This window comes from Panulirus ornatus, chromosome 13, assembly GCF_036320965.1.
Source record: "Panulirus ornatus isolate Po-2019 chromosome 13, ASM3632096v1, whole genome shotgun sequence".
Lineage (NCBI taxonomy): Eukaryota > Metazoa > Arthropoda > Malacostraca > Decapoda > Palinuridae > Panulirus > Panulirus ornatus.
Genome location: NC_092236.1, coordinates 5533053 through 5559628, shown reverse-complemented (window position 1 = coordinate 5559628; position 26576 = coordinate 5533053). Strand labels below are relative to the sequence as shown.

Below are 26576 nucleotides of genomic sequence, written 5' to 3'. Positions count from 1 at the left end.
TGACAGATGTTAGAAAAATCTCTGCCACAAAGTAAAAATGAAAATTCCAGACAGTAAACCACAGATTTCTCTGGCACAGCCTGTCAGGATATCTGAATATAAGCTTGACTGGTAGTTACCAAACTTGCAATGACTTTGTTGTATTGCTTTTATTAGTTTTATGTAAGATTCGGAGTATGTGAAATCCATCTTATATGTAGGCATTTTTTGAGATTTTTCACATGACATGGATGCCCTGTGACTGATGTTATTTGCGTGAGTGCCCAGAAACCATGTGCTTTTTCTTGCTGTCTAGGGTCACGCCACCTGTAGGCATGTATGCATCGTTGGAACAATGAGTGTTATTTTCTTATCAGTAGACTATGTCAGAACTTTCAAATTATCATTTTGTTAGCAGGGTTACATTTTGTGGTTAATTATCTAGGTTAATTACCAAGTTTTTGACTCATTAGATACAGTGAATTTGCCTTGACATCATTAGAGGGTGACTACAGACATTTCAAAATACGATGGAAATCTGTTATATTAAACAAAAAATTTGACCTTCCTTTTTTTTTCCAGGATTTGCTAGGCTGGCAGGTGAATCCAGAAGAGATCTGCCTCCTATCACATGGGTGCTGCCACCTGGATTGTCTGCTCGAGCACTTGGAGGAGTTTTTGAACTGGATTGGATATCTAGGTGAACTTAACAGCTCACATTGGGCTTTTTATTTTTTCTTACTTGATGCTGGTTATGCTCCCCATTCTATTGGCAGAATATGGAACATAGTGTTATCCATATATGTATTTATTCATTTCATAATTGGCGGAGTGCATGCATAGTCCCATTGTACAAAGGCAAAGGGGATAAAAGTGAATGTTCAGATTACAGAGGTATAAGTTTGTTGTGTATCCTGGGAAATTATATGGGAGGATATTTATTGAGATGGTTAAGTCACTTACAGAGCACCAGATTGGGGAAGAGCAGTGTGGTTTCAGAAGTGGTAGAGGATGTGTGGATCAGGTGTTTGCTTTGAAGAAAGTATATGAGAAATGCTTAGAAAAACGGATGGATTTGTATGTAGCATTCATGGATCTGGAGAAGGCATATGATGGTGATGCTTTTTGGCAGGTATTAAGAGTATATGATGTGGGAGGTAAGTTGCTAGAAGCGGTGAAAAGTTTTTATCGAGGATGTAAGGCATGTGTACGAGTAGGAAGAGAAGAAAGTGATTGGTTCCCAGTGAATGTAGGTTTGCGGCAGGGGTGCGTGATGTCTCCATGGTTGTTTAATTTGTTTATGGATAGGGTTGTTAGGGAGGTGAATGCTGAATGCGCAAGTTTTTGAGAGAGGGGCAAGTATGCAGTCTGTTGTGGATGAGAGGGCTTGGGAAGTCAGTCAGTTGTTGTTTGCTGATGATACAGTGCTGGTGGCTGATTCGGGTGAGAAACTGCAGAAGTTGGTGACTGAGTTTGGTAAAGTGTGTGAAAGAGGAAAGCTGAGAGTGAATGTGAATAAGAGCAAGGTTATTCTTTTTAGTAGGGTTGAGGGACAAGTAAATTGGGAGGTAAGTTTGAATGGAGAAAAACTGGAGGAAATGAAGTGTTTTAGATATCTGGAAGTGGATTTGGCAGTAGATGGAATCATGTAAGCAGAAGTGGGTCACAGGGTGGGGGAGGGGGCGAAGGTTCTGGGAGCGTTGAAGAATGTGTGGAAGGCTAGAACGTAATCTCGGAGAGCAAAAATGGGTATGTTCGAAGGCATAGTGGTTCCAACAATGTTTTATGGTTGTGAGGTATGGGCTTTAGATAGGGTTATGCAGAGGAGGGTGGTTGTGTTGGAAATGAGATGGTTGAGGACAATATGTGGTGTGAGGTAGTTTGATCGAGTAAGTAATGAAAGGGTAAGAGAGATGTGTGGTAATGAAAATAGTGTGGTTTAGAGAGCAGAAGAGGGTGTATTGAAATGGTTTTGTCACATTGAGAGAATGAGTGAAGAAAGATTGACAAAGAGGATATATGTGTCAGAGGTGGAGGGAATGAGAAGTGTGAGACCAAATTGGTGGTGGAAGGATGGAGTGAAAAAGATTTTGAGCGATCGGGGCCTAGTTTGTATTAATTAGTCATTGTGTTACCCCGAATCACTTCCAAAAGGCTCATGAAGCCCAAGGATACACTACTTCCAGGTGTAGGGAAATGTGGACTCCTTTGGCAGAGCCTGGTATCGTCAACGTTTGTTGTTTGGATGCATGGCTTGGGATCTAGTTGAGAAAGTATGGAAGACATTAGATGTGTTGGAAATGAAATGCCTAAGGACAGAATGTGGTGTAAGGATAGTTGATTAAGAAATGATAGGATAAGAGAGAGGTATGGTAATGAGAAGAGTGTGGTCAAGAGAGCTGAAGAGGATGTACTGAAATGTTTTGGATAGGGAAAGAATGAGTTAGGAGAATTTGATGAAAAGGATATACATGTCAAGTATAGAGGCTAAATTGGACATATAAGGATGGAGAGAAAAAGATTTTGAGTGCTTAGGGTCTGAACGTGTTGGAGGGTGTTAGATATGCATGGGTTAAAGTGAATTAGAGCAGTGTGTTTTATATGGGCAGTGTGCTGCCAGTGTACTGAACCAGGGCATTTGAAGTAGTCAGGGGAAACCACAGAAAGGTTTGTGGGGCCTTTGGGGGCTGTGATTATGTTTCAGCTAGAGAATGGATGTAAGTGAATGAGGCTATTTTTTTGTCAGTTCCTGTTGCTACCTTGGTAATGCAGGAAACAGTGAACAATTATGAAAAAACTATATTTTTTTATTATACTTTGTCGCTGTCTCCCGCGTTTGCGAGGTAGCGCAAGGAAACAGACGAAAGAAATGCCCCCCCCCCCCATACACATGTATATACATACGTCCACACACGCAAATATACATACCTACACAGCTTTCCATGGTTTACCCCAGACGCTTCACATGCCTTGATTCAATCCACTGACAGCACGTCAACCCCGGTATACCACATCGCTCCAATTCACTCTATTCCTTGCCCTCCTTTCACCCTTCTGCATGTTCAGGCCCCGATCACACAAAATCTTTTTCACTCCATCTTTCCACCTCCAATTTGGTCTCCCTCTTCTCCTTGTTCCCTCTACCTCCGACACATATATCCTCTTGGTCAATCTTTCCTCACTCATCCTCTCCATGTGCCCAAACCACTTCAAAACACCCTCTTCTGCTCTCTCAACCACGCTCTTTTTATTTCCACACATCTCTCTTACCCTTACGTTACTCACTCAATCAAACCACCTCACACCACACATTGTCCTCAAACATCTCATTTCCAGCACATCCATCCTCCTGCGCACAACTCTATCCATAGCCCATGCCTCGCAACCATACAACATTGTTGGAACCACTATTCCTTCAAACATACCCATTTTTGCTTTCCGAGATAATGTTCTCGACTTCCACACATTCTTCAAGGCCCCCAGGATTTTCGCCCCCTCCCCCACCTTATGATCCACTTCCGCTTCCATGGTTCCATCCGCTGCCAGATCCACTCCCAGATATCTAAAACACTTCACTTCCTCCAGTTTTTCTCCATTCAAACTCACCTCCCAATTGACTTGACCCTCAACCCTACTGTACCTAATAACCTTGCTCTTATTCACATTTACTCTTAACTTTCTTCTTCCACACACTTTTCCAAACTCAGTCACCAGCCTCACATGAATCAGCCACCAGCGCTGTATCATCAGCGAACAACAACTGACTCACTTCCCAAGCTCTCTCATCCCCAACAGACTTCATACTTGCCCCTCTTTCCAAAACTCTTGCATTTACCTCCCTAACAACCCCATCCATAAACAAATTAAACAACCATGGAGACATCACACACCCCTGCCGCAAACCTACATTCACTGAGAACCAATCACTTTCCTCTCTTCCTACATGTACACATGCCTTACATCCTCGATAAAAACTTTTCACTGCTTCTAACAACTTTCCTCCCACACCATATATTCTTAATACCTTCCACAGAGCATCTCTATCAACTCTATCATATGCCTTCTCCAGATCCATAAATGCTACATACAAATCCATTTGCTTTTCTAAGTATTTCTCACATACATTCTTCAAAGCAAACACCTGATCCACACATCCTCTACCACTTCTGAAACCACACTGCTCTTCCCCAATCTGATGCTCTGTACATGCCTTCACCCTCTCAATCAATACCCTCCCATATAATTTACCAGGAATACTCAACAAACTTATACCTCTGTAATTTGAGCACTCACTCTTATCCCCTTTGCCTTTGTACAATGGCACTATGCATGCATTCCGCCAATCCTCAGGCACCTCACCATGAGTCATACATACATTAAATGAAAAAACTATTGATGGAAAATTAAACTAGGTTATTAGAGACAATATCTTTGGTAAAGAAATTTGAAATATAATCCTGAAATGTTGCATACAGAGATGTTTGATTGATCATTCTTTCTTTTAGCATTATAGGCTGAATATAGTTGCACTGAATATGAGTGAGGGTCCAGTCCTTAAATGAAAGGATTTTCACTGTGTTGTAGACTGTTGCTACGTAATTTCTCCCAGCCACCCATATTTTGGGTTTGTGGTGCCTAAAATAGAATGTTCAGAGTTCAAGCATTGGTGCCAAGTCACCAAGAAAAGATGGGGAAATAATCAATAGGTTTGATAAGGGGCTCTAAATGACTGTTTTGATTTTTTTTTATATTGCATGGCTTGAGTGCTGTCTTGCAATGAGATCTTTCAGCTGGATGATTTTTAAGGACAGCAGTCTGTATTTAATGTAAGTTTGTCTTTAATTATGTTCTGTTGTAAGTTTTACTTTATTCTTCTTGGTTTTCTCATAATTAGACCCTTTAGGCAGTTTCTTGTCCCACAGGGACTTAAGTGGAATAATGTCACAATCAGGATAGCTTTTCATAATTTCATTTGTTCTCTGCAGGAGAGATTTATCCTTCACCAAGACACAGCATCTTTACAACCCTTGGAATGAAGGCAAACCTGTTAAAATTGGCAGGGATGGTCAGGTATGAATTGTAAATGTCATTCATTTTTTAATTATATATTTGAAATTGTAACTAGTTTTTGATTGGATGTGCTCTTACACTGTAATATCAGCAGTGTGAAATATTATGTATTTCATAGTTCCAATTGAAATATTGTTTGTGCTTCTGTTTGGTGATAAGTGTGTGTACATGATAAATTTTAAGAACATATTACATCCTCTTGGGTGAGGAAAATAAAGAAATTATATTTTGTTGGTATCATTTATTACTTAAGTTTAACTTAAGTTTAACTTTTATTCTACAGGAATGTATGAAAAGGGAAGGCTGAAGATGCTGTTTTCTAATATGATTAGAGAAACATCTAGCAAGGGGTTTCAATTTATCAGAATTTATTCATACATTGAAAATGTATAGGTACACAGTTCATGTATTTTCTCATACTTGTTTGCTGTTTTGCACATTAGCAAGATAATGTTTGGAAAACACAAAGAAAGGGCCTCATTTACCCATATCTACCCTTTTGCTGTTGTGTATGATGCACTGAGACCAGAACCCCCTATCCTTAACCAGGACCCATTGACAGTTCTGTGGTTTCTGCTGACTGCTTTATATCCCCTGATTTAACCCATTGACTGCACATTACCCTGTATACCTCATCACTCCAACTCACTCTTTTCCTTGTACATCTTCCAGTGTTTTCAGGCCCTGGACATTCACTGCATCTTTTACTGTATCCCTAGTTTCCCCTATTTCCTTGTTCATTACACTCTTAACGCGTATACCTGTAAGGCATCCTTTGCATATGTCCAGATCATTTCAGCATACCCCTTTTTAGCTTTTTCATACTTATTACCAGATCTCTCTCATACCCCATCATTTTTTATTTGATCAACACCCTATCTTTTTGTCTATATGGCAGGTAGGTAGCAGTTGAGAGGCAGCCACCGACCAGGGAGGTATATTACTGTACTACTTACTTGGGTATCAGGAGGGTTAGTGTTGGCTGCATAGTTATCCAGCACTTCAGTGGTTGTCATATTGCATTCCTGCGACCTAGTTAGCTCTCTTTTCTTTCTGCCTCACCCACAGATGAACTGTTGGCAGTCTGTCCACAGACATACATTCTCTCTTAGTCACATAAAGCAGTTGGCAACACTTAGCTCACACAACTCATTCTTTGTGAATGTAGACATTTCCTGTGGTGGATGTTGTGTTCTAGCTCTGCTTTTTGGCAAAATAGAAGGAGCAATAGTTAGAAGTAGTTGGTAGGAACATTAGACAGGAGCATAAGGTGAAATATTAGGTGGAAGTAGTAATTAGGAACATAAGATGGAATCTGTAGATATGAACATCAAGTGGGAGCAGTAGGTAGAAGTAATAGGTTGGAACATTAGGTAGAAGAAGTGTATAGGAGCATTAAGTTGGAGCCTCTGCAAACACTGAGCTTGATTTACCCTCTGCCAGTTATGGAGACTATTGCTGTGGCCACCCTCTTGAGGGAGTTCCAGTTGGTAACAGGCATCATAGATATAGATAGGTAGATAGCACAAGGAACAGACAAAGATTTCTTCATTCACTCACATCCATGTATATTTCATGTGTATGGTGATAAACATTGAAATTATCTTGTGTTTTGGAATTGTACATACTGGGTTTCAAGTTGTCTATGGACTTCATTTTGTGGATAAGTTTTGAGAAGTCTGAAATGGTTGAACAGTATAACACCAGATTTTAATCATATTAGATTTAGAGTATTCATTTCTTTTTGTTTTCAGTTGTATATTGACATATAACTTCCAAATTTGCAGGAAATAGAACCACGTGTTGCAGAGGAGCTGTGCCGACTCTTTCCTAAAGATGAAGGAATAAATCTTACTCCTGTCTTGCACAAGAGTAAACGTGCAGCCCGAGTGGCCCGTGCTAGGGGTCCACTTCGTCGGCCACTACAGTCACCAGGAGACCGTCGTGGCCGTCCAAGAGAACGTGGAAGCTTCAGAGGTCGGGGGGACTTAGGCTTCAGGTGCGTCACTACCACCAGGGTTGAGTCTCGATATGGAGAATCCTGCATTTTGCTGATGCTGCCACTGGTACTGAATGTATCTCCTCAGCTCATGCCACAACCAGAACTGCAGGTATCACCACCTATGACAGTCCAGATAGTTCAGTCATTGAATTGGACCTTGATGCAGAAGACACCTGATTGACACTCCAGCACTCAGTTTAAATAATCTAAGATCAAACACAACTCACAAGATAAGTATATCAGCCACAGCACAACACTACAGCTGCTGTCAGTTCTTGGATGAGGATGTGTCGCTGAGTGAGATGAAAGAAACAGAAGTTTTCAGAGTGGTAACAGTGGCAGTGGGCAAGTCAGGTTGGTCTCCAGCTCCATCAGTGCAGTAAGAGGACTCGCTATCTGTTGGTGAGTGGCGGTGTGCCGCAGCCGCTACTGCTGGTATGAGGGTAAACGTGTGAGACAGGTCAGGCCCCAAGTGGTCCAGCCCCACTCACTCACTCAGTGTCTTATTACCGCTCTGTCTCTCAACCCGGTGCTGAGGACTCCTCTCCTCTCACAGGACTCTGTCCCTTTCTCTCTCACACAACCTGGCTAGTGAGTGACACACCTAGTATACAAACATACCAGTGCAGTGCGTACCTCCTCATCAGTTTTCATATAACTACAGTCATGAAGAACTTTGCTACTTGGGTCTAAAGAGCAGGCATAGACTAGGAATTTCCTTTCGATAATTAGAACTTAAAAAGGTAGACGAGTATGTATAATAAAGCTGGTAAAAATTAACACCTGTGGACTTGTCCATCAGTATATCTAGAGGGACTTACATCCAAATAGTAGTATAATGAACTTTGTGTGAAAGTAGTGAGTGGTTGGCTCAAGTCCACGTACCAGCAGTAGGTGACACTCACTAGCAGGTTGGTACAGAGCCAGGCCCAACCATATGGACTCGGCTTAGCTGTAAGGTATTGGTCATAAACTTGTTGGTAAGGTAGTATCTTGCATGGACTCACTCAAGCATTCAGGACTAAGTGTGTTGGAGATCCCATAAAGTTTACACCAAAGATTATAGGTGGCTGTTGCCCAGTGCTGATTCGTTGATCTAAGAGAGAGTTTTTGCCTGGCTAATAAAATAGTGAGGGGGATATTAGTGAGAGTGAGAAGTGATTAGTGGAAGTGAGAAGTGAATCAAAGTGAAATCACATGTGAAATAATGGTGCACTGTGTTGCGTTCAAGACCACAAGAGGGCAAAATCCCTGCCACCTGTACTTATCCTCACCCAGGTCTCCACAACTCTTCATCATCGTGTGGTGAGTACAGTATAACAATTTAATTTTCTCATGATTCAAGTATAGTTGTTAATGCGACAGTTCTGCAGTTTACAGATTTCAACACTCAACAAGGTTTGAAGAACATGCTTTTAAGCCATGTCTTGCCATAGCATCTGGACATTGACTCGGGAAGCATAGCTTCCTTAATGTAATTTGAGCATTCTTTGACAGCTTTCATTTGTGGCCTGGCTGATCATGGCCATCAGAGATATTTATAAGGTTGTTATCCCTCCCTAACCAGAGTTAACATGCATTCTCAATACTGGCAGACTGTCAGAAGTCTTTTTAGTAAAATAGTCGTGCTAAATGTCATAAGTTGGTGTTAAGATGGGCATTATATATAGTAAGTTATAAATTAAAATCAGAGGTTGAATGTATTTTGAAAATTATGGTTTTGTGTTTTGTTTTTAAACTAGGGGTGTTAGGCTTTTACTTTTTGATTAGGGTGATGTGTGTACTCATACCCTCTTGGATTTGCTCAGCAGTTCTGCATTGGTAGTGGTAGTATTCCTTTGTAGTTTTACCAGACTCCACCTGCATGAGTTTACACCATGAGTGAAAACACCTATGATAAGGCTGTATCATCATCATTTGATGAGAGTTCAGCCTCATCAAAGAAATTCTTACGGCAAAGGAGTCAATATGTCCTTGCCATTGGGTGTAGCACAACCTTGGGCAGCAGGGGTGCTTGGAAAAGGCATCCTTGAGTGATTATAGTAAGTGAGCCTGGAGAAGAGGCATGTTTGAAGAGGTACAAGGAGAGGTTTAGTGTAGAATGGCAAAAGGTGAGAGTAAATGAAGCTAGGGGAGTGGGTGTGTAATGCGAGATATTTGGGAAAATAGCGATGACATATTTAAGAGAACTGTGTGGCATGAGGAAGGTGGGAGTTAGGTATGTAAGAATGGTAGTGAGTGATGGGATGATAACTTTAAGTTGCTGATGAAAGAAAAAAGAGGTGTATTGGTGTTACTTGCAAGGAAGGAGTGTTAGTGAATGGGATGATGTACAAGAGATAGCAGTTGGAGGTCAAGAGAAAGGTGCAGTGGTTGTAAAGGAGGTTAAATGAGAGCTGGTTTGAATGAGTATTAGTAAATTTTGGGGTGAATAAGGAAATATTTTAGGAGGAGGTTAATGTTGTGAGATAAATAAGAGAACAGATGGGAATGTAAGTGAATGGGGCAAATGGGAAATTGGTAATAGTCTGAGTGAAGAGGAGATCGAGTGAATAATTTGATGGATTGTTTAATGTGTTTGGTGGCAGGACGGCATGTGTGCGTGTTTAGGTCAGGATGGGATGTAAAGTGAGAGTCATGGCAAGTGATTTGGTGAAAAAAGAAGTGAAAGCTTTGTGCTAGATAAAATGTGACAAGGCAGCTGGAGTGGATGTTATGACATTTGACTTTCATGCAAAAGGGTATAATTGTGTTGTTGATTAGTTGTTAAGATTCTCATTGTATGTTTTGATCATGATGAGGTGCCTGATAATTGGTAAAATGTCTGTGTAGTGTCATTGTGTAAAGGCAAGGGGAACAAAGTGAATGTTTGAATTACAGTGCACCTGGTTAATTTCATGGGAGAATTGTGATTAGGAGGGTAGTGCCTTGCACTTTTTATCAAAGAGATCACAACATGTAGTCTTGCACCACACCATTCTTGGTGCCTCCACAATAAAAAAATGCTCAGTCCCCCAAGGAACTGTACTTGCATCCTTCTTGTTCCTCATTTATGTATCTGACATTAGTGCAGGCACAAGTCACAGTTTTATGTTATCCTTTGCAGATGACTCTAGAATTAGTGTGAAAATCTCTTCAGCAGAGAATGCTGAGCAGTTGCAAAATAGAAATAAATGTAGTCTTCCAGTGATCCACTGAGAACATGTTTCTCAGAGGGGATAGATTTCATCTCCTCTGTTATGGGGAAAATGAAGAAGTGTAAAAAGTACAGAATACTGGATGGACACAGACACTGTCGTGAACCACTTCAATTGTGTGAAAGGCCACAGAATGATAATCTCGAACGACCTAACCTACACCTAATGCAACAACACATGAGTACCTTCAGAAGGATGGTGGGATGGAAACTGTAGACATGTAGGATATAAGAAGAAAAACAAGTGATGAAGCTTTTCAAGTTCTTTCACAAATAAAATGTTGCTGTGTTCGAACATCACCTACTAGGCAAGCAAAATTTCGGAATTAGGAAGAGGTCATTGGTCTTTCAAGGGTCCGTATGAATATGGTGAAGGATCATGATTACTAGGAATGGCTGAAATCATGGGCTGTACTTGCTGGAGCACTGGTATGAGGGTTATATCATTGTGTATACCTAGAAAACCCAAGAAGGCACGGTCATCTTACATTTGGAAGTAACTTTCTGCAGGAACCAACAAGAAAGGAAGACTTCTGAAATCCAAAGATATGACATGCACAGAAAGAGAGAAGACCTTAAACACGGCTTGTATTCTTCAGAAATATGACCGGATGTGCTTGAAGAAGCTTAAGAATGCCCTCGATTTGTCTCAACTAAGTATGCCGGACCACCTGGGCTGTGGCTCCCAAAAGTTTGGTCAACCATTGCTTAGGCCCACCCTAGACTGCGGTATTGAGGATCCTTGAAAACTTCACCAGATATTCATATGAGGCATTCACTGGTTTTCCATTGATACAACAGGCATGGAAGACCTTTTAAAATGTTACTGAACTTGGAAAATACAATGAATACAATAAGGGAAAACACTGTAGAAACCTGCTGCCCCAAACTGTTCACTATATCACCTGAAACTATTAGAAACTTTATGAACTGTCACTGAAAAGTTAAAAGAGGACCTTGATAAGTACAAAATACCCTTATCTCTCTCTTCAAGCTGGGGATGTGTTTCTAGATAATGGTGCTTGAAGCAGAATCAATTACCATGAACCTAATTTCTTGTAGCAAAGGAAATATTCTGGACCTTCTGCCCCCAACCCATTTTTGTCACTGACGTCCCACACATATCAAATACTGATTGATTATGCAACATAAGACTACATATAGGAACTCACCAGCACTGGTTAACAGCTCTACTAAGATATATTAGTATTGATTGACCATGGGGCTCTGATTTTTGTAAAGAAAGGATGTTTGGAAGGTTATGGAGGCTGTTGCTATTCAGCAGTTACAGTAAAACTCATACAGGAAAGTAGACATGGCAACATAATCAGTGCTGGAAATGTTTCCATGGACTTAAGTGTTATGTAGTGTCCAACTTTTCATAATCAAATTATTATTTTTTTTTTTTTTTCTTTTTTTTGCAAAAAAGGTTCACTGGTTAGAGAGTTCTTCTCTTCCTCCTGGAGGGGCTTATACAGCTTTGGCCACTTCAAACAGGTGATGCTTGATTTTATATCTCTAATTTGAGTTTTAGAAGAGTTATGCTCTATAAAAGCCATACATGAATTAAGTATTCATGAAGAGAAGCAGATTTTCCCATAAACTACCATGGTAGAAATGCTCCCGTGGATAAGATTTTCCCCTAGAATATAAGAAATGACAGTAAGGATGGTTTTAAGAACTTTTTATGGGAAACAAGATTAATGGTGGTGATGATGATAATGATATTGATAATACTAATATTGTTGATGATCATGATAGTAGGTGATAATAATGATAGTATCACCCTGATCTTGATCTGTTTTCATCAAATCTTCATTCATGAGTTCCTTTCTTCATGGTCTTAGCACTTGTTGCTGTCAATGTCTTCTAATTCAGTAAAACCCTTATGATGGACAGTGTCCACTGCACCATCTCATTTATGATATCTGCTCAGTTTTGGGAACATCTTGAAGTCATTTACATATTTTGGCCAGATTTTTTGCCACACAGGCAGATATGTTATTATTTCATCATAAATGGAATTGATAAAGAATATAATTATGTAGCGAAACCATGATTATGATGATAATTACTTCCAAAAAACTAGAATTTATTTTAGGCACACTGAAAACTGTAACCATGATTCTTTTGATTTCAGATTATTTAAGTAGAAAGCCAGTACACATCACCATAGTGGCCAATAAAGAAGTTCAAAGTGTATCTCTTCTGTTAAAATGACAGTTGCATTTGATGAATATTAAGTTCTGGAACTTTGCATTTGACAGACAGCAGCAGGCAGAATAGAACACTTTCCTTACTGCACAGAACCTATCATTTGGTGCTGAGGTGGCCAAAGTTAGCAAATCTTGGACAGAATGGCCAGACTGCTTGATCTTATTTGTCATTACTCGGTCGAGTTTTTCTTGTTTGCCAAGAGCAGATTTGAGAGAGGTAAGTAGTCACCTCATCAACAGATGCACAAGTTATGGAGAAGGATGGTGTTGCTTGGACAGAATAGACAGGCAGCCTGACCTTGTGTGCCAGTACTCATTAGGATGGTTTTTGTTTGCCAGTATTCTGTGGAATACAGGGTTGGGATAGGTAAATAGTCACCTCATCAGCAGCTGTATTGTATTAATTATGGACAAGGACATTGCTGGGGCTGACTTCTTGTTCTTTTTTCAGCTGCACAGGTGCACTGTTTCTCTGATAGAGACCAGGAAGATTGGGTTACCATCAACACTGGTGTTTGAGCCAGTGACTCTGCTTCAACAGGTTATGTTACATGCTGCTGATTAGCATCAGAGCTATCATTGCACTGGGCCAGCTTGAACTGCAGGTCAAGTGTGGTTGCAATCTGGAATGATTTACTCTTCATAGACACAAATAGCTGATGATTGAATTCCACTAGGTGGCTTCCTGCTTTCCTTTGTGTTTATCATTCATGTCAGTCTGCAGACTTCATCATCTGTGGACGCTAGGGACAGAATTAGCTGTCAAAATACTTTTGATTAGGGTAAAACCAGTTCCTGCTTTGAATGGTTTTAGTGTACTGCTTATCACACAAAGGAGGAATCACTTATAGAGTGACCAGACTTCCATGTAGATTGATATGTTGTAATCATGATTATAATCCTTATGCAGTGGATGCTTTTCCAGGACAAATGGAATTATAAAGATTTCAGTCCCTCAGAATTTTGGAGTCATTTCCAAATGATTATGGTAACATATGGTATATACTTACTTTCTGCCCTAAGAGACCTATCTGTTTTTATGAGGCTTTTGTGGTACTCAGGAAGCTAACCACATCCACTGGTTGGGTCATAGGTGATAAAGTGTAGTGATGCAGTGTGCACCTATATGCAGAGAATTCAGAGCAATGGAGTGTAAAGCAATCAGTTTCTTCATTGTTGTAGTTGCTTTGTGGGCAAGAACGGTCTATATATTGAAATGATGTTTCAAGTGTTGTGGGGATGGGTGATGTCCCGAGAATGGATGGGAGAGTGTGACTTGTGTTTATCTGGATAGTTTGGCTTCTGATGGATGTATTTCTGGTGAGATGGAATTTAAGACTGAGCTGTGAAAGCAGTTATATAGTGCTTGTTGTTTTTTTTAGCATGTATGTGTTTTGTCAGTGTTGCAGTTGTTGAAGTTGGGGGATCTGTCAGTAGAGTTTGCTGAAGTTTAAGGCAGGAGTGAGCTTAATAGTTCTACTTAGGGGTTGGTAGTTATTTTTGGTGGTTAGGTTGAGAAGTTTAGTGCTGCTGCAAAGAATTTGATGCTGAGCTTGTTGAAGTTGGAATGTGTTAGGAGGATCTGTGTTTCATTGCATATGTTTTGATTGTCTGTTGTTGCACAGGAGCCAGTGATTGTCCTGAGTGCTCTATTTTGTGTAGTTTGCAGCTTCATTATATTGATATCAGAGAGGTCAAAAGATGAGGCAGGTGAAACATAGTTTGAACTGGAGCAGATTAAGTGTTTGTGGAGGTTTTTGAGAGATTTTTAATCTTATCCAGTAATTGTTCAGAGGGCATTTAGTTTGCATTGCATGTAGCTTTTGTGTTGAAGTTTTTGTTTTCTTGTGTTTTGTATGTGATGCCTAGAATGGTAGGTGTTTTTTCAATGGGAGAGACTGTTCATTTAACATGACTAGAGGGTTTGAGGTGGGTGAGTGTCTGTTTGGGGTTAGAAGAGTGACTTCTGTGAAGATGCTGACATTCTTTAGTGGATGAGCCACTGTACCAGTTATGTTGTGTAGCACTGCATATTTGCTGTTGCTACTATGGCATCAGGGTGCTGTGATGTGAATGTGCCATTGTCTGCATATGAAAGGACTTTCATATTGAAATTTGCCCAAGGTAATGTGGCATATAGAAACAACTGTGATTAGGGCATTCATGTGCATGTCAGAAAAGTACCTTTATTTTGTTGGAAGCTGATGTTCAGGTTCCAGGTTGACCCTGTCTAGTGAGATAGTGAAGTAGAACTACTTTTAGAATTTTTTTTTCTGTCCAAAGGACCATGATTATCATGTTACTGAGGGATAGTGATGCCTTGTGAAGGTAATTGGGTATCCGGTGTCAGTCTGCCTGCTTTGACCTGACAGAGCTTGAAGCATGTGTCCTTTGAAAGTTTCTTTTCAAGCACAAAATCCTTTCTCCATCTGAAGTACTAAAGCATGTGTCCATTGAAAGTTTCTTTTCAAGTGCAGAAGCCTTTTTCCATCTTAAGTACTATATTTCACTTATGATAGTATTGGTCTTATATGTTTTTTTCTATTATGTTTTAAGTGGTAGGTGTTCATTTTGAAATAATACGTCTCAGCATATTTAATTTTGCTTTTGAACTTGTATTGTAGTGATTTATACCAGTATTTTCTTTGTTTTCTTGGGTAATTGTAGTAAATATGTTTGAAGTATCAGACCTAAGAAAATACTTAACATTACTGTGGTTTTTTCTGGTACAGTAAGCAGATGATTTTCTATTCCAAGTTGATTGTTTGCTGTATGCATTTTTCAGATACATTGGAAGTCAGAAAAATCTTTTAAAGTTTTCTCATTTTTCAATGCTTTTAATGAATGTACATTATATCATATAGGATTGTAGTATTATTTACATGTACCTGTGTGAATAGAGATATTTTATTTTCAGTTTTTCAACTTAAGACTGTAAAAGATTAAATATCGTTGGGAAACATTGTAAGGTTTCCAGGTAAGTCGTTTTAGCTTAACTATTTGGAGTGAGGACTCCATTTTTATTTTATCTGACTCTGGTTCAAGAGTGTTTGATTTTTTAGATGATCCATATTATTATTATTATTATTATTATTATTATTATTATTATTATTATTTTGAGTGATTGTAGTTAAGGCAGGCTACTGTTATCCCATATCTTCAGAAATTCTTCACGTCAGCTATTTTTCTCAATATTGGACTGAGGTCTGTGATTTTTTGAGAGATCACTTGCTTGCAGAAGATTTGAAATATTGTTTTACTGTGTGTTTGGAGTCTATGGAATATTGGCTTTGTCTGCCATGATTTGAACATTTCTTTGGCTGCCATCTCTGAGGCTGGCTAATGCTAGTCTAGACACCCAACAGCTTTATAGTAAATGGGTTATATCTCTGATGTTAATGGTACAAATGCATTTTTTTCCAGACTCTTGAACAAGACTGTCATTAAAATCTAGATTTTTTTACTATTGTTTTATTTGTATTGGGGCTCCAGTCACAGACAAAAGTCCACATCAAGGCTAGGCCTTAATTGTAATACAGAGGGGTAAATGAAATAGAAAAAGAAGATACAAAGGAAAGTATTTGTGCATTTTGAAGGAAGCAAAAAGCATGTCTTTTAAGAAAATTGCCAGATCATAGTTGTTGGGAAAGACATGAGAGGGTATAGAGTTCAGAAGCTTTGAGGTTTAGTAAAAGAAACAGTTATCAAAACAGCCCACCTTTGGGTTGCCAGCAATGACACAATAATCATGTGAGGTAGCAGCTTACTGAACATTCCACAGTCTAGTTAGTGTTGATGGCACACAGGCAGGCAGCTCTTGGAAGCAAAAACCAGTGATACCTATAGAAGAAGGAAAGTGAACTGACTTTGACACCAAAACAGGATTTCCTGTTTATTAGAAGCAGACAGCTATTTCCATCATGTAAATTTTTTAAGATTGATTGAATGTAATACCAAGTATGTTCATTGGGTTAAGGGCTGGAATTACAGAAGTCAAAGGAGAATGGAAAGTTATGAGGAGTTTTTGACAAGAGAGATGAGCAGAAATTGGTCATGGAGGCACTGACTGAACCATATTTTATCTATGCCACGTTTTTATCTTGATGATTGCAAATGTATCAGAGTTAAAAGAAAGAAGCATTATATAGGGGTTCTTTTCTTGATCCTTTCTTCATGGGATTCACTGTAAATGTTTTTATCATTGTTTGGGATAGAGTGCTCTGTTTTTCAAAGAAGACCAGTAGCTTCCTGATATCACCCTAGATGAGAGCTCTTGAATGTCTTTTATGGGGAAAATGTTACTGTATCATTTATTTATTTATTTATTTTGCTTTGTTGCTGTCTCCCGGGTTAGCGAGGTAGCGCAAGGAAACAGACGAAAGAATGGCCCAACCCACCCACATACACATGTATATACATACACGACCACACATGCAAATATACATACCTATACATCTCAATATACGTATATATATACACACACAGACATATACATATATACACATGTACATACTTCATACTATTTTTTTATTTTTATTATACTTTGTCGCTGTCTCCCGCGTTTGCGAGGTAGCGCAAGGAAACAGACGAAAGAAATGGCCCAACCCCCCCCCCCCCCCATACACATGTATATACATACGTCCACACACGCAAATATACATACCTACACAGCTTTCCATGGCTTACCCCAGACGCTTCACATGCCTTGATTCAATCCACTGACAGCACGTCAACCCCGGTATACCACATCACTCCAATTCACTCTATTCCTTGCCCTCCTTTCACCCTCCTGCATGTTCAGGCCCCGATCACACAAAATCTTTTTCACTCCATCTTTCCACCTCCAATTTGGTCTCCCTCTTCTCCTCGTTCCCTCCACCTCCGACACATATATCCTCTTGGTCAATCTTTCCTCACTCATTCTCTCCATGTGCCCAAACCACTTCAAAACACCCTCTTCTGCTCTCTCAACCACGCTCTATTTATTTCCACACATCTCTCTTACCCTTACGTTACTCACTCGATCAAACCACCTCACACCACACATTGTCCTCAAACATCTCATTTCCAGCACATCCATCCTCCTGCGCACAACTCTATCCATAGCCCACGCCTCGCAACCATACAACATTGTTGGAACCACTATTCCTTCAAACATACCCATTTTTGCTTTCCGAGATAATGTTCTCGACTTCCACACATTCTTCAAGGCCCCCAGGATTTTCGCCCCCTCCCCCACCCTATGATCCACTTCCGCTTCCATGGTTCCATCCGCTGCCAGATCCACTCCCAGATATCTAAAACACTTCACTTCCTCCAGTTTTTCTCCATTCAAACTCACCTCCCAATTGACTTGACCCTCAACCCTACTGTACCTAATAACCTTGCTCTTATTCACATTTACTCTTAACTTTCTTCTTCCACACACTTTTCCAAACTCAGTCACCAGCTTCTGCAGTTTCTCACATGAATCAGCCACCAGCGCTGTATCATCAGCGAACAACAACTGACTCACTTCCCAAGCTCTCTCATCCCCAACAGACTTCATACTTACCCCTCTTTCCAAAACTCTTGCATTTACCTCCCTAACAACCCCATCCATAAACAAATTAAACAACCATGGAGACATCACACACCCCTGCCGCAAACCTACATTCACTGAGAACCAATCACTTTCCTCTCTTCCTACATGTACACATGCCTTACATCCTCGATAAAAACTTTTACCTCGCAAACACGGGAGACAGCGACAAAGCAAAATAGAATAATTTATATATATATATATATATATATTTTTTTTTGCTTTGTCGCTGTGTCCCACGTTTGCGAGGTAGCGCAAGGAAACAGACGAAAGAAATGGCCCAAACCACCCCCATACACATGTATATACATACGTCCACACACGCAAATATACATACCTACACAGCTTTCCATGGTTTACCCCAGACGCTTCACATGCCTTGATTTAATCCACTGACAGCACGTCAACCCCGGTATACCACATCGATCCAATTCACTCTATTCCTTGCCCTCCTTTCACCCTCCTGCATGTTCAGGCCCCGATCACACAAAATCTTTTTCACTCCATCTTTCCACCTCCAATTTGGTCTCCCACTTCTCCTCGTTCCCTCCACCTCCGACACATATATCCTCTTGGTCAATCTTTCCTCACTCATTCTCTCCATGTGCCCAAACCATTTCAAAACACCTGCTTCTGCTCTCTCAACCACACTCTTTTGATTTCCACACATCTCTCTTACCCTTACGTTACTTACTCGATCAAACCACCTCACACCACACATTGTCCTCAAACATCTCATTTCCAGCACATCCATCTTCCTGCGCACAACTCTATCCATAGCCCACGCCTCGCAACCATACAACATTGTTGGAACCACTATTCCTTCAAACATACCCATTTTTGCTTTCCGAGATAATGTTCTCAACTTCCACACATTCTTCAAGGCTCCCAGGATTTTCGCCTATAAAAAGATGTTTTGGAAGGAGGTAAATAAAGTGCATAAGACAAGGGAGCAAATGGGAACTTCAGTGAAGGGGGCTAATGGCGAGGTGATAACATGTAGTGGTGATGTGAGAAGGAGATGGAGTAAGTATTTTGAAGGTTTGTTGAATCTGTTTGATGATTGAGTGGCAGATATAGGGTGTTTTGTTCAAGGTGGTGTGCAAAGTGAGAGGGTTAGGGAAAATGATTTGGTAAATAGAGAAGAGGTAGTAAAAGCTTTATGGAAGATGAAAGCCGGCAAGGCAGCAGGTTTGGATGGTATTGCAGTGGAATTTATAAAAAAAGGGGCTGACTCTATTGTTGACTGGTTGGTAAGGTTATTTAATGTATGCATGATTCATGGTGAGGTGCTTGACTTCTAGCGGAATGCTTGCATAGTGCCATTGTACAAAGGCAAAGGGGATAAGAGTGAGTGCTCAAATTACAGAGGTATAAGTTTGTTGAGTATTCCTGGGAAACTATATGGGAGGGTATTGATTGAGAGGGTGAAGGCATGTACAGAGCATCAGATTGGGGAAGAGCAGTGTGGTTTCAGAAGTGGTAGAGGATGTGTGGATCAGGTGTTTGCTTTGAAGAATGTATGTGAGAAATACTTAGAAAAGCAAATGGATTTGTATGTAGCATTTATGGATCTGGAGAAGGCATATGATAGAGTTGATAGAGATGCTCTGTGGAAGGTATTAAGAATATATGGTGTGGGAGGCAGGACACCCACCCATATACACATGCATACCCACACACGCACATATACATATGTATACATTTCAATGTATACATACATTTACATACACAGACATATACATATGTACACATGTACATATTCATACTTGCTGCCTTCATCCATTCCTGTCGCTACCCCGCCACACATGAAATGGCACCCCCCACCCCCCTCGCATGTGCGAGGTAGCACTAGGAAAAGACAACAAAGTCCACATTTGTTTACACTTAGTCTCTAGCTGTCATATGTAATGCACCGAAACCACAGTTCCCTTTCCATATCCAGGCCCCACAAAACTTTCCATGGTTTACCTCAGACGCTTCACATGCCCTGGTTCAATCCATTGACAGCACGTCAACCCTGGTATACCACATTGTTCCAATTCACTATTCCTTGCGTGCCTTGCACCCTCCTGTTTGTTCAGGCCCTAATAGCTCAAAATCTTTTTCACCATATCCTTCCACCTCCAATCAGGTCTCCCACTTCTCGTTCCCTCCACCTTCACCAATTAAAAAAAGTGATTATGCAATGCCTAATTTTATGTTGTAGTAAATTTTTTTTTTTTTTTTTTATGCTTTGTCGCTGTCTCCCGCGTTTGCGAGGTAGCGCAAGGAAACAGACGAAAGAAATGGCCCAACCCCCCCCCATACACATGTACATACACACGTCCACACACGCAAATATACATACCTACACAGCTTTCCATGGTTTACCCCAGACCCTTCACATGCCTTGATTCAATCCACTGACAGCACGTCAACCCCTGTATACCACATCGCTCCAATTCACTCTATTCCTTGCCCTCCTTTCACCCTCCTGCATGTTCAGGCCCCGATCACAAAAATCTTTTTCACTCCATCTTTCCACCTCCAATTTGGTCTCCCTCTTCTCCTCGTTCCCTCCACCTCCGACACATATATCCTCTTGGTCAATCTTTCCTCACTCATTCTCTCCATGTGCCCAAACCATTTCAAAACACCCTCTTCTGCTCTCTCAACCACGCTCTTTTTATTTCCACACATCTCTCTTACCCTTACGTTACTTACTCGATCAAACCACCTCACACCACACATTGTCCTCAAACATCTCATTTCCAGCACATCCATCCTCCTGCGCACAACTCTACCCATAGCCCACGCCTCGCAACCATACAACATTGTTGGAACCACTATTCCTTCAAACATACCCATTTTTGCTTTCCGAGATAATGTTCTCGACTTCCACACATTTTTCAAGGCTCCCAAAATTTTCGCCCCCTCCCCCACCCTATGATCCACTTCCGCTTCCATGGTTCCATCCGCTGACAGATCCACTCCCAGATATCTAAAACACTTCACTTCCTCCAGTTTTTCTCCATTCAAACTCACCTCCCAATTGACTTGACCCTCAACCCTACTGTACCTAATAACCTTGCTCTTATTCACATTTACTCTTAACTTTCTTCTTCCACACACTTTACCAAACTCAGTAAATGAGGAAATTAAAAGTGTAGAAATGAAACAAGACTTCAAAAGATGAAATTGAGCACACTATGTGGTAACATAAATTGGAAAATGAAGTTCACTAGCCTGGAACTAGGGCATTGTGCTGACGAAACAAGCTGCAGGCATACAACTGAGGCTGTAGGGAAAGACAGTGAGACTTCACTAGAGATCGGACAGAAGTGTGACATTAAAAAACAAACAAACAAACAAACTAGATTTATAAAGTAAGAACTGTATGATATTTGAAATATATTTGGCTAAAGAAATTGTGCATTGAAATTCAATTTTTGAAGTGTGATAATGAACACACTGTAGTAGAGGCTGAAGGCTCATTTTGTTGCAGTATGAAACAACTACTTTAGAGTGATATTTGAAGAGCTACTTTTTTTTTATCCGTATGTTAGGTAGACAGGAGGATTTCCACTAAAGTAAGAAATTATCATTCATTGAAGCGTTCCCATCTGCTGAAGGTTTTAAGAAAATGTTGCCCAAGTAAATTGTTAAAGAATATGTGTATGACATAAGTGAACCCTTTATTGTTGCTCTGTTATTATACTCTCTAATTTTGTCAAAATGTGTAAAACAGTGCAGTGAAACACCACTGCCTTATGAAACTGAGGTAACCAAGTTAGACCAACTCATTTGCCTTTGATTTTAATAAAATTGTTGTTGGTAGGCAGCCAATGATCTATCAGTCTATCTATATCTCTGATATCTGTTCCCCTTTTGTAACTCCCTCAAGGGGTGGCCATGGCAATAGAGTCTCCATAAATAGTGAACTTCAGTGCCAGTTTGCAGCCTTTAGTCCCCCCACCCTTACAGGCCATTGGCTGAGGGCAACTCTAGTGCAGTGTTTGCAGAAGCTCCTTGCCTAACTTTCTTATGGACTTCTACCTAATGCTCCTGCTTAACATTCCTACCTATTTCTTCAAACAACTAGGAAGTTACATTTCCAGTACTACCTGCCTAGGTATTGGCAGGGTTACTGGCTGCTGCCTAGGGAGCCAGCACTTCAGAAGTTGTCAGGTTGCACCTCTCTGACTCCGGTTGCTGTCCTGCTTTTATGCCTCACCCACATGTGGACTGCTGGCATTCTGTCCACAAACATACAATCTTTCCTTTACATACATAACACTTGACAATACTTAACTCACACAACTCATTCAGTGTAACTCTAAATTTACCTGCAATGAGCACTATGCACTATCCTTGCCTTTGGACATAATGGTAGGGGCAATAGATAGTAGTAGTAAATAGGAATATTTTAGGCAGCAGCAATTGGTAAAGATAGGGAGAATTAGTAGGAAGGAATATTAGTCAGGAGCATTAGTTAGAAATAGTCATTAGGAACATTAGGCAGGAGCCTGTGCAAAACTGTGATACTGTTGCCTTCTGCAAGTGTCCTGTTAAGGGTGAGGCTAAGTGGCACTGGAGTACACTAGTTATGGAGACTATTGCTGTGGCCACCCCCTTAAAGGAGATATAGAAGATAGCAAACCAAATGTTGACGTCTTTTAATAAGACAGTGTGAGTTAATCTGTAATGTTGCATTACATTTGCTAATTTGATATAATGCTCAGAGGAAATGATACACTTGGCTCTGTTGCTTTAACGTCATTGATATTAAAGCAATTTACAATTGTTTCCTTGCCTTTTTCTGTAATGTGATTAAGTATCAGCGTTATTATCAAACCAGAATGACATCACCTGTGGAGTGCCACACAGCACTTTACATAGATATTTTTTGGCTCTGATTAATGGGATTTCCAGCTATGTATCTGTCTTTGCTAAATTCATTTTTTATTGATGTCTCCAGAGCTGTTTTTTAGTTTTAGCACTTGTATATGGCAGATCCTCCTTGAAACTAGAGTGGAAGCAAGGCAAGAAGTGATACTTTACCCTTGGTAGGACCTAGTTTTGTCTGAGCATGATACTTATTTATGTGCCTTTGGGAATATAAGGTTATGAGGGGTGTTAGATAACTCCCCTTTGAACAGAGACATTGTTAACCACATGATTGATAGGCAAATCAGGCATTGTTCATCACCTTTTTTGGTTAGACAGTTTGTGATCGTAAGAAGTATTCTGATTACATTGTACTTTTTATATATTTGAACAGAATTGGAATATATATCCTCAGTATGACACCCTGGGCTTGCATAACAATTAAATAGAATCTTTGGATCATTTGATGAATGAATTTTTGGAAAGTGACTCTTTCAGCATGAAAATTTGACTAAATGAAGCAGAGAAAGTTTTCTAGCAAAAGTGAATTCTTTCAGCACCTGTCTTACCTTAAAATTAAACTTTGCATCTGATTGGTGTGGCTGGTAATTTGCAAATGTTTATAGATTTATGAAAAAATTATCAGTGAATGGTCTTAATTATAGCAAGAAAAAATTCCTTAACATTAAACATTCAAGTAAGAAACTGCAGAAGTTGGTGTCTGAATTTGGGAGAGTGTGTGAAGGAGGAAGTTCAGAGCAAATGTGACTTACAACAAGATCATTAGGTTTAGCAGTGCAGAGAGTCATATTAGTTGGTATGTTAGTTTAATTGGAGAAAATTTAGAGGATGTTGGAGGTTTTAGATACCTCTGAGTGGACATGGTAGCAAATGGAAACATGTAAGCAAAGAGGAGTCATAGGGAAGTTCTGGGAGCATTAATGAACGTGTGAAAAGAGTGGTCGCTATCTGGGTGGGCAAAAAATGGGTATGTTTAAAGGTTTGTTAAGTATTGCAGGACAAGTGTATGCAAGAATATTAATTGACAGAGTGATGGAAGTAACTGAATGCAGAATATGTGAAGAGCAAGGGGGGTTTAGGAAAGGTAGGGGATGTGTGGATCAGATTTATGCAGCAAAGATGACTGTGGAAAAGTACTTAGCCATAGGTAAGAAGTTGTATGCAGCTTTTATGGATCTGGAGAAAACATAAGACAGAGCTGAGTGGCATGTTTTGTGGGATGTGTTAAGGGTATATGGTGTAGGGGGAAAACTGTTGGATGTTTTGAAAGCCTGCCATTGAGGAGCAAATGCGTGTTGTGTAAGAGTGGATGGAGAGCTGAGCAAAAGTTTTGGGATGCATGTAGGTGTGAGGCAGGGCTGTGTGATGTCACTGTGGCTTTTTATTTGATTGGAACGATATGGCATACCAGGGTCAACATGCTGTCAATAGACTGAACCAGGGCATGTGAAGCATCTGGGGTAAACTATGGAAAGGTCTGTGGGGCCTGGATGTGGAAAGGGAGCTGTGGTTTCAGTGCATTATACATGATAGCTAGAGACTGAGTGTGAATGAATGTGGCCTTTGTTGTCTTTTCCTAGTGCTACCTCGCGCACATGAGGGGGAGGGGGTTGTTATTTCATGTTATGTTATTTTGCTTTGTCGCTGTCTCCCGTGTTAGCGAGGTAGCGCAAGGAAACAGACGAAGAAAGAATATATATATATATATATATTAAACAAAATAAAAAAAAATAATATATATATATATATATATATATATATATATATATATATATATATATATATATATATATATATATATATATATATAGTATGAAAGATATATATATATATATATATATATATATATATATATACATATATATATAGTATGAAAGATATATATATATATATATTTATTTATATTTATATTTATTATACTTTGTCGCTGTCTCCCGTGTTTGCGAGGTAGCGCAAAGAAACAGACGAAAGAAATGGCCCAACCCCCCCCATACACATGTATATACATACGTCCACACACGCAAATATACATACCTACACAGCTTTCCATGGTTTACCCCAGACGCTTCACATGCCCTGCTTCAATCCACTGACAGCACGTCAACCCCGGTATGCCACATCGCTCCAATTCACTCTATTCCTTGCCCTCCTTTCACCCTCATGCATGCTCAGGCCCCGATCCCACAAAATCTTTTTCACTCCATCTTTCCACCTCCAATTTGGTCTCCCTCTTCTCCTTGTTCCCTCCACCTCCGACACATATATCCTCTTGGTCAATCTTTCCTCACTCATCCTCTCCATGTGCCCAAACCACTTCAAAACACCCTCTTCTGCTCTCTCAACCACGCTCTTTTTATTTCCACACATCTCTCTTACCCTTACGTTACTCACTCGATCAAACCACCTCACACCACACATTGTCCTCAAACATCTCATTTCCAGCACATCCATCCTCCTGCGCACAACTCTATCCATAGCCCACGCCTCGCAACCATACAACATTGTTGGAACCACTATTCCTTCAAACATACCCATTTTTGCTTTCCGAGATAATGTTCTCGACTTCCACACATTCTTCAAGGCCCCCAGGATTTTCGCCCCCTCCCCCACCCTATGATCCACTTCCGCTTCCATGGTTCCATCCGCTGCCAGATCCACTCACAGATATCTAAAACACTTCACTTCCTCCAGTTTTTCTCCATTCAAACTCGCCTCCCAATTGACTTGACCCTCAACCCTACTGTACCTAATAACCTTGCTCTTATTCACATTTACTCTTAACTTTCTTCTTCCACACACTTTTCCAAACTCAGTCACCAGCTTCTGCAGTTTCTCACATGAATCAGCCACCAGCGCTGTATCATCAGCGAACAACAACTGACTCACTTCCCAAGCTCTCTCATCCCCAAGACTTCATACTTGCCCCTCTTTCCAAAACTCTTGCATTTACCTCCCTAACAACCCCATCCATAAACAAATTAAACAACCATGGAGACATCACACACCCCTGCCGCAAACCTACATTCACTGAGAACCATTCACTTTCCTCTCTTCCTACACGTACACATGCCTTACATCCTCGATAAAAACTTTTCACTGCTTCTAACAACTTTCCTCCCACACCATATATTCTTAATACCTTCCACAGAGCATCTCTATCAACTCTATCATATGCCTTCTCCAGATCCATAAATGCTACATACAAATCCATTTGCTTTTCTAAGTATTTCTCACATACATTCTTCAAAGCAAACACCTGATCCACACATCCTCTACCACTTCTGAAACCATATATATATATATATATATATATATTTTTTTTTTTTTGTGCTTTGTCGCTGTCTCCCGCGTTTGCGAGGTAGCGCAAGGAAACAGACGAAAGAAATGGCCCAACCCACCCCCATACACATGTATATACATACGTCCACACACGGAAATATACATACCTACACAGCTTTCCATGGTTTACCCCAGATGCTTCACATGCCTTGATTCAATCCACTGACAGCACGTCAACCCCGGTATACCACATCACTCCAATTTACTCTATTCCTTGCCCTCCTTTCACCCTCCTGCATGTTCAGGCCCCGATCACACAAAATCTTTTTCACTCCATCTTTCCACCTCCAATTTGGTCTCCCT

At 40.3% G+C, this 26576-nt stretch overlaps 1 protein-coding gene across 13 annotated transcripts in view; it reads left to right on the top strand.

The window, feature by feature from the left end:
* Ythdc1 (YTH domain containing 1) overlaps positions 1-26576 on the top strand; it is a 141367-nt gene that overhangs the window by 21141 nt on the left and 93650 nt on the right. For all 13 annotated transcript variants that reach the window (XM_071668504.1, XM_071668500.1, XM_071668505.1 and 10 more), the window contains exons 7-9: positions 562-679; positions 4965-5049; positions 6837-7048. In XM_071668504.1, the coding sequence (XP_071524605.1) occupies positions 562-679; positions 4965-5049; positions 6837-7048 (415 nt within the window). The remainder of the gene's footprint in view (positions 1-561; positions 680-4964; positions 5050-6836; positions 7049-26576) is intronic.